This window comes from Bicyclus anynana, chromosome 27 (genome assembly GCF_947172395.1).
Source record: "Bicyclus anynana chromosome 27, ilBicAnyn1.1, whole genome shotgun sequence".
Classification (NCBI taxonomy): domain Eukaryota; kingdom Metazoa; phylum Arthropoda; class Insecta; order Lepidoptera; family Nymphalidae; genus Bicyclus; species Bicyclus anynana.
Window position 1 is genome coordinate 2454997 of NC_069109.1, and position 9145 is coordinate 2464141.

At 34.5% G+C, this 9145-nt stretch overlaps 2 protein-coding genes across 4 annotated transcripts in view; both read left to right on the forward strand.

Annotated features, from left to right (window-relative positions):
* Positions 1-9007, forward strand: part of LOC112058517 (solute carrier family 2, facilitated glucose transporter member 1) — a 38086-nt gene extending 29079 nt beyond the window's left edge. For 2 of the 3 annotated variants that reach the window (XM_024099401.2, XM_052890082.1), the window contains 4 exons: positions 803-942; positions 2141-2243; positions 3259-3359; positions 6727-9007. In XM_024099401.2, the coding sequence (XP_023955169.2) occupies positions 803-942; positions 2141-2243; positions 3259-3359; positions 6727-6864 (482 nt within the window). In that variant the 3' untranslated portion in view covers positions 6865-9007. The remainder of the gene's footprint in view (positions 1-802; positions 943-2140; positions 2244-3258; positions 3360-6726) is intronic. The other variant, XR_008252216.1, reaches the window with a different exon arrangement.
* LOC112058519 (gelsolin) overlaps positions 1-9145 on the forward strand; it is a 102894-nt gene that overhangs the window by 86237 nt on the left and 7512 nt on the right. The gene's annotated exons all lie outside the window — the stretch shown is intronic.

Here is a 9145-nt window from a genome sequence, read left to right on the forward strand (position 1 = left end):
AGAACCGTGCTAGCTTAAGAAGTTGTATGTAAGAACACTAATTGTCTTCTGATTAGCAGAGCCAGTGCGCTATCTTGTGCAAGGACTTTTCTTTATTACAAGAACCGTGCTAGCTTAAGAAGTTGTATGTAAGAACACTAATTGTCTTCTGATTAGCAGAGCCAGTACGCTATCTTGTGCAAGGACTTTTCTTTATTACAAGAACCGTGCTAGCTTAAGAAGTTGTATGTAAGAACACTAATTGTCTTCTGATTAGCAGAGCCAGTACGCTATCTTGTGCAAGGACTCTTCTTTATTACAAGAACTGTGCTACCATAATCAAGAACTTGTATTTTTATGGCTAAATCAGCTACCTCAGTTGAGAAGTATGCGTTTTCTCTAGGTCTGATGGTAAGATTACGCCATAAACAACCTACCATTAATAGCCTTTTGCTGGGCACATGCTTTCTGGTTAGGGGATTCGTAGTGAAAAAGACTAGAGTAACCAAGAAGGTGTTTAGCAATAGGAACCACTCACTGGGGTAATCACACTAAACTCACTCAATACGGGGTAATCACACTAATATTATAGAGGCGAAAGTTTGTGTGTAAGTGTGTATGTTTGTTCCTCCTTTACGCTGCGGCTACTGAAGCAATTTGGCTGAAATTTAGAATGGAAATAGATTTTACTCTGGATTAACACATAGGCTACTTTTCATCCTGAAAAAATCCATGGTTCCCGCGGAATTTGTGAAAAACTGAATTCCACGCTGAATTCGCGCTAGGAAAGAATAAGATTGAGGACTCATTGTCTCTTCCCTAGGCATGGGTGCAATGAACGTGGTGATGACGGTGGTCTCCTTGCTCCTGGTGGAGAAGGCTGGAAGGAAGACCCTACTGCTGACCGGCTTCAGTGGCATGATCGTCTGCTCCGTTGGACTGTGCGTTGCCAATTCGTATGTGGTGAGTGGTCACATCCTTCATTCCTCATTGCTGAGCTCGAGTCTCCGCTCAGAATGAGAGGGGTTAGGCTAGTCAACCATGCTAGCCCAATGCGGACTTCACACGCGTAGAGAATTGAGATAATCTTTTTAAAATAAAAATGCAACTGACTTTATAGACGTATTTCAGAATATTGATTTTAACACAAAATTACTAATTTTGATTTTAACCAATTTTCATGGCGATATTGCAGCTCGAGCCAAAGGCGAGAGCGAGAGCGAGTAAGGAAGCAGAGGCTGTAATTATCAAAGCGCACGTATGTCATACGACGATTTATGACACATTTGCGAGGAAATACACTTTGAACAAACTTTCTGAAAATGAATTTGCATCTTTGCTTGTTTTCCATATGATGACATTTTGATACGCTTGTCATTTTTGCACAGATAACGAAGCGTTTATTTTTTTTTTTTGACAAATGCACTTAAAACAGCCAGTATTTTACTAATAAAGTAAATTAATATTTTGTGTTTCTGATAAAGATAAATGATTGAATTTTATTGTCAAAATAATTAAAATTAAAGAATTAAATGTTTTATATTATATTTTATCTCAAAAAGTTAATTTTATTCATAAAATGATGAGCACTCTTCTGACATAAAATCTCTTTGCCAAGATTTAAAAAGTACCGTTCGTTATTACACAGATGTAAAAGGTTTTATATTACATTACGGCACATGTGCATTTTATTTTACATTACGGATACGATATTGAAATTAGTGAAATAAGTGATACTTTACGAGCAGTGTTATAAAAGAATTTTCAAAATTGGTTAATAAATGACGAAGTTATGAGGTAACAAACCCGAATTGAGAACCTCCTCCTTTTTTCGGAGTCGGTTAAAAATTCCCTGGTATGCAGGTTTCCTCACGATGTTTTCCTTCACCGTTTGAGACACGTGATATTTAATTTCTTAAAATGCACATAACTGAAAAGTTGGAGGTGCATGCTCTGCACAGGATTCGAATCTACGCCCTCCGAAACGAAGACTTACTAGAGGTCACTGGGCTATCACGACTTACTAAATAAATGAAGAATACACAAAGTGTGCAAAGGCGGCCTTGTTGTTGAAGCAATCTCTACAAAGAACCTTTGAAGTAAAAAACTCGAACGACCATTTTGTTAACAATATTTAACTATAGACAATTTTTTTTTTCAGACTAAATACGTGTGGGTGTCGTACTTGTGTATTGCGCTGGTGATACTTTTCGTAGTGATGTTCGCGGTGGGCCCGGGTTCGATTCCCTGGTTCCTGGTCACAGGTGAGATCAATATATAAAAAAAATGGTTTTTGCTCGTTCTCGTTTGACATAAGTTATTAGTGTTTTGGAGCTAATGTACATATGTTTTACTCCCATTCATATCAATAACTGCACCAGTCTATTACTTATATTCAGTTGGGAAATAAATGGATTTTCAAGTCTTTACTTAAAGTAAGTTTGGCTTGTTCCCTAAAGACCAAATAAAGACCATTTTATTCTTTAGATAATCTTTTTTTTATAAAATAATAATAGCCTTTATTTCAACAACAGATACAATTAACAATACAAAATACAATACAACTATTAATATTTGTATTCTTTGTCCTTTGCTTTTTTTAATTTTATAAATTTTACAATAATATTAAATCTACGTACCTATCTATATTAACTACATTTTGATAACATTACTTGGACCTTGCTCACGAGATTACCGCCATGTGGAATGTTGAGTCAACTATTATTGTTCCGATAGTTGTTTCAGTCAAAGGTCTTATAGCGAAAAGCTTCGACCAACACCTTAAGAAGCTTTCGCTTAACTGTTGGATCAAGAGTCGGATACAGAAGGCAGTGATTCTTGAGACGGCGCGTATTGTGAGGAGGTTCCTCACTCTGGAGCCCTGACCACCGGTTGCTTGGACACTCAAATGTCCCGCAGCGGGAGGGTTGATTTTTTTTTATAAGTTTTAATAGTGTTTTTATATTTTGTATGTATAACATTGTTAAAGATTAAAAAAAGGAGAAATAAATAAATGATAGAAAAAAACTGTCCACAATTGAGACGTGGAAATTTCCTCTTTTGAGCGCATGACCTAGTATCACATCTAACAGTATTTAACATCATTGACTATTAAGCTAATTAATAAATTACAAGTATACACATACCAATGGAAAGCTGTATTATCAGCGAGTATCCTAGACTATATTTTATCCCCGTATCCATGTGGAAATGGGAACTATGCGTGTGAAACGGGGTTCTGCTAGTCAAATAGTCATAGACAAAATGTTTTTTTTTCAGAGTTGTTCAACCAAGCGTCGCGACCGGCGGCCTCGTCTGTGGCTGTCACTGTCAACTGGACTGCGAACTTTATTGTCGGCCTCAGCTTCCTACCGTTAACTGTGAGTTTTATCAAAATCAAGTTATACACCGAGCCATGATTTTCGTCTTCAACCGAAAATCCACATAATGTACTCAATGTCTATTATCCATTAGTGTTAATTATAGTCAGATCGGGTAGGTATTTTAAACAATGTAAATAAACAAAAACATATGATTCAGGGGTGCTCAACATTTTACTAAAGCATTATTCACGAATATTGTCATGAAATAAAACTTCCTTTGATAGACAATTTTTTTTATATTTTATGTTCCTATAAACTGTTATTTATCGAACAGATAATGTTTCACTTATATTTAGGGTTCTGTGGTCAATAAAGAACCCTTATAGTTTTGTTTTTTTATTATGTATAAGCAAGCACCGCTTAGCTGTACGCTAGATTGTAAGCTATGAGGCAGCCTTTGGTAGAACGCGCTTGCCTAGAAGATGCCTATTCACTCTTGACTTGAAGATACCCATACCCATGTCCGTCTGTCCTTCTATCTGTAACTCAATTACTAATAGAAAACTGTAGCTTGACTATGAAAATTATGTACGCCATTATAGGCGTAAATTAAAAACTTGACAAGTAGTTTTTACTCGTTTTCTCGTAGTGTAGGTTATTGTTAGATATACGTTTTTATGTAGAATTTGATGAGTTTGTTAAGACACTACTTTTCAATTTAGGCCTCTATTTGTAAAATATTAAGATTTAAAGTGCTAATTTAATTTCGTACTAAACTAAATAAAATTAAAAACAGTAAACGAACAACAAATAACAATAATAAACAATAACAACGAAACGAGAACAAAACGAAATAACAAAAATTATAAGGGAAGAAAATACGCACAACAAACTGGATTTAGTTAACGAATACTGTGAAGTAGGAGTATTAGTCACAGACAAAAAATAAAGTAGTGTTCTGTGCTGTGAAGTGTGAACTGTCAAATCTCAAATCTTCTTTCACTTAATACAAAATCAAAAAATTAATCATAGTTTAAGGTAATTCTGCAATAAATGAAAATATTTTATTCACATTATAATAAAAGAAAACATCATTTGAATTACAACTTCTTTCTTCTTTTGATATGATAATACGATAATACGATTTATAAAATTAATTAAAGCTCTTATTTAATTTTATAAATGCATATTTATACCCATAAAACTCAATCTTTGTTTTTCAAAATGGTTTGTGACTCATGTCTGCTTGGGGTATTTAAGGTTCTTTTTATGTCGTTTGTGTTGTATTTCTGCAAACTCTATTTAATTAACATAGAGGAATTAGACATGGAAATGCATCGCACCCAAATGCAGCAACAAAATTGTCTGGCGTTTTTAGAGGGGGACGAGGTAAACTCACACATCGAAAAAATTTAACAAGAATAAATAATAATTATAATCTGTACACAGAATATTCAATTAATGGATCAATGTTTTGCTGTTCGTTCGTTCGTTAGAAGAATAGAATCGATTTTTCTTTTATATATTGTTTTAATTTATTATTAATTATAATTATGTTTTTGACGACCTCCGTGGCGCAGTGGTATGCGGTGGATTTACAAGACGGAGGTCCTGGGTTGGATTCCCGGCTGGGCCGATTGAGGTTTTCTTAATTGGTTCAGGTCTGGCTTGTAGAAGGCTTCGACCGCTAAGGCGTACCGACAAGCGATTTAGCGTTCCGGTACGATGTCGTGTAGAAACTGAAAGGGGTGTGGATTTTCATCCTCCTCCTAAAAAGTTAGCCCGCTTCGATCTTAGATTGCATCATCAGTTACTGACTGAACATCAGTTACTGAGTGAGACTGAAATCATGGGCTACCATGTAAAGAATAACAAACATAAAATAGAAATATTTTCAAATTAAACGTCACGTCATCTTTTAGTGAATTAGAAGTTGTTGACCGTTTTTCATGCCATTGACTGACTGACTACTTACTACACAAACCGGAATTATTAGGGAGCTTTTTAGACGACGAAAACGATTACAACAATGAAACATCGATACAATCGATAACGCGTTAGATCGTTGGTTGTTTGACAGAGAGGTAACGTCTTGCGGGGCAGGTCTTTCTATAATTGGTCCATGATAATTAATTTGTTGTATGTGAATCCGGACTCAAAAGGGCTAGAACCCAGAGCCGTAAAGCTTATTATTAAAAATAAAATGTACGTGAATCGAAACGAAAAGTGTCGCTTAAAAGAACCTTTTTAAGTAGTATTATTGTTGTGTAAAAAACCTAAAGTTGTGGACTATAGTTACAGTTTTCTTTCTTTCAAAAATTCAAAAAAATTCAAAAACCGATAAATTTAAAACATATGAAAATACAGTTTCAAACATCTACCTAGTACCTATCTCCTCGCCGTACTAGACCTGTGCAGGCACTGCACAGTACAGGTCTAGTACGGGTCTAGTCGGAATCGCGATTTTTAATGATAGGTACTCTATGTTAAAAATCTATACTTATAATAAATCTGTAGAGAGGTCAATTCTGTACATGAAATATATTTCCAAAATAACTATCATGGGGTGATTAGTGATCGATACTGATGCCAAAAATGCAATCAGTAAAATTTTTGTCTGTCTGTCTGTCTGTCTGTATGTTTTTTATAGAAACAAAAACTACTCAACGGATTTTAACGTAACTTGGTACAATTATTCTTCATACTCCTGGGCAGGTTATAGTATACTTTTCATCACGCTACGATCAATAGGAGCAGAGCAGTGAAGGGAAATGTTGGGAAAACGGGAGAAGTTACTCCATTTTTTAAGCTTCCGTCGCGTGGTATGTTCGTTATAGAAACAAAAACTACTTGACGGATTTTAACAAAACTTGGTACAATTATTTTTCATACATCAAAGTTAGTCTAAAATGTAACAGACAGAGAAACAGACTAGTTAATTTTACATTTATATACAATTGATTTGCATATCATCATCATCATTATCAACCCATATTCGGCTCACTGCTGAGCTCGATTCTCCTCTCAGAATGACGCTCCTCCTCCTCCTCCTCCACGCTGACCCAATGCGGATTGGCAGACTTCACACACGCAGAGAATTAAGATAATTCTCTGCGTGAGAATTAAGATAAATCTACAGATGAATAAATGTGTTTGTATTCCAACTTTTAAAATGGAGAAGGTTCAAATCGGCGCGATAGTCTTTTATTTTTCAAGTTTATATTTGTTAAAAATTCCATCATTACCGGCCAGTTTCTTCATCGCAAGTAACAGTCAAAGTAACGTCATAAATCAATCACGGTCTTATTCACTGAAAAATAAAGTCTTCTTTACTACTTACTACTTTTACTGTTACTTTAGCTTTACATGAAGAAACTGGCTGTAAATAACAATTTTTTAATATGTTTGTTTGTTTCTATTACAGCATCTCCTAGGATCGAATACGTTCATAATATTCGCCGTGTTCCAATTCTTGTTCATCTTGTTCATCGCGTTCAAAGTTCCGGAAACGAAGAACAAAACAATCGAAGAAATCACCGCCATGTTTAGGCAGCAGATGTAGACCATAGAGTTTATAGTGTCTCTCAGACCAATTATAGAAGGACCTGTTTCGCACTCATAGTCACGAACAAAATTGTCTGTCATTTTCTGAGGAAAACGAGCTTAGATTTTGTATATATCTTATACTAAACTAAAAGTTTTTGACCGTTTTTTACACAACTCAATTACATAAAAAGTAATTTTTAAGTAGTAAAGTATTTTTACGGAGCTCTTTAACCGACGAACACGATTACAACTATTTAACATCGATTCTACAGACACAGTTTTTATAATCGCATTAGATCATTGATCATATACTTTGACAGAAAAGTAACGTCTAGCGAGACAGGTCCTATACAATAATTGGTCTGAGTAGTGTCTATATTATATCCTCTAAGGTGTACAGGCAAAGGTTGGTAGCTATACAGCCTATACATATTGACATATATAATAAAGTATAAAATACACGGCCTGTAGCTGTAAGTTGAACTATGCTCAGTAACATATTTTTATATTTTTAACTATCGTGAGTGTTCTTCATAAATTATTATGAAATACAGCTAAAACTTTCAAACCCATACGGGGTCTTTAGTCACGAGCTGGTCTTGCAACGCCGCACGATCCAAACTTCGCCGTATCTCGTGAGTTTAATTCGTGTTTTGTAATAAATTTACATATTTTATTGTTAGCGCCGTTACATATACATTATTTGACATCTTAAATTAATTGAAAAATATACAGAAAATTATTTGTAATTTATACTCAACAACAACGTCGTCGTCATCAACCCATATTTGGCTCACTGCTGAGCTCGAGTCTCCTCTCAGAATGAGAGGGGTTAGGCCAATAGTCCACCACGCTGGCCCAATGCGGATTGGCAGACTTCGCACACGCAGAGAATTTAGATAATTCTCAGGTATGCAGGTTTCCTCACGATGATTTCCTTCACCGTTTGAGACACGTGATATTTAATTTCTTAAAATGCACACAACAGAAAAGTTTGAGGTGCATGCACCGGACCGGATTCGAATCCACACCCTCCGGAATCGGAGGCACGGCTCAACAACATAGTTGTGGTCAATAACGAATGTTATATATACAAGTAATACCTCAATATCGTCTAAAATATCGAGTTGTGTGTTCAGGAAGTATGAAAACCACATATACCTACATAAATATATAATGAAATTAAAGACCAAATTTTGCATGTGTGTGCTCAGTGTTGTAGCTTATTATTCGGATCAATTTTTGCAGTGATTTTGTAGGAACCGATCCATAGTATAAAATTATCATTGCTTACAGGTACATCAATACATAATTTACTTTTGGTCCATCGATATTATCAAAAAAATAGACGCCCTCAGAGGATACAAAAAAAAATTGCTTCAATTAAAAAATGAGGTTCTTTAAATGCCTAGATATATAGTGATTTTTTAAATAAGCTTATTTTTAAGTGCACGTTATTTATTATTACTTTAAATAGCTTGGTAGGAATTTTATACAAATTAAACTTTCATCCATATTTTCCAATAATCAAAAATAATAGAACTGTCAGGAACAGCCTGCACTTTACCGAAGGTTTTTTAACCACGGCTCTTAGACCATTAATAAGAATTTTTAATGGTTAATTTTTAATTATTAATGGTCTAAGACCACGGCTATTTGAATTGGGCTCTTTTTGGTTTATACTTTTTCGGTAAACTTTAATTATTTTTAACCGTAGACAGAGAAATAAATAGACGACTGATAGACCTGCCGTCGAAAATCTATTATCAAGAGATATTAGATTGAATCAATGGAACCAGTCTCGTTTATTTAGTGATTCTTTTTTTCTCATGAAGCTTTTTGACACTATTCGTCTATTTCTTTCTTTGTCTACGTTTTTATCTTTCGGCTAAAGCACGGCCGATCAGGGTTGCGTTTCTGACAGGTCGTTATGATTATGACAGGATGGATTAATAATTTTGACAAGTATTTTGTATTTCCTCGCATTTTGGAAGTAAAGAATTGTGGCTCAAAATGGCTGAATGTCTCATGTAAATTATTTAATGCAATTAATCTTAACTATCAGTGATTGTATAACTTTAGTATCTAAGAGTAAGGATAAGAATAGTTTGGTAAAATAAAACATTTTATTTTTAATAAAACTTTTTATTTAAATTATATGTATTTTTTTTATTCCATTATATACGTACTACTTGCACCATTTACTATTATTATTATTATTAGATATTGAAGTAAAATTCTTAGTCCAGAGTTAAGAAGTCGAGTTCTATAGAAGTTCTTCTTTCATTTTATTATTT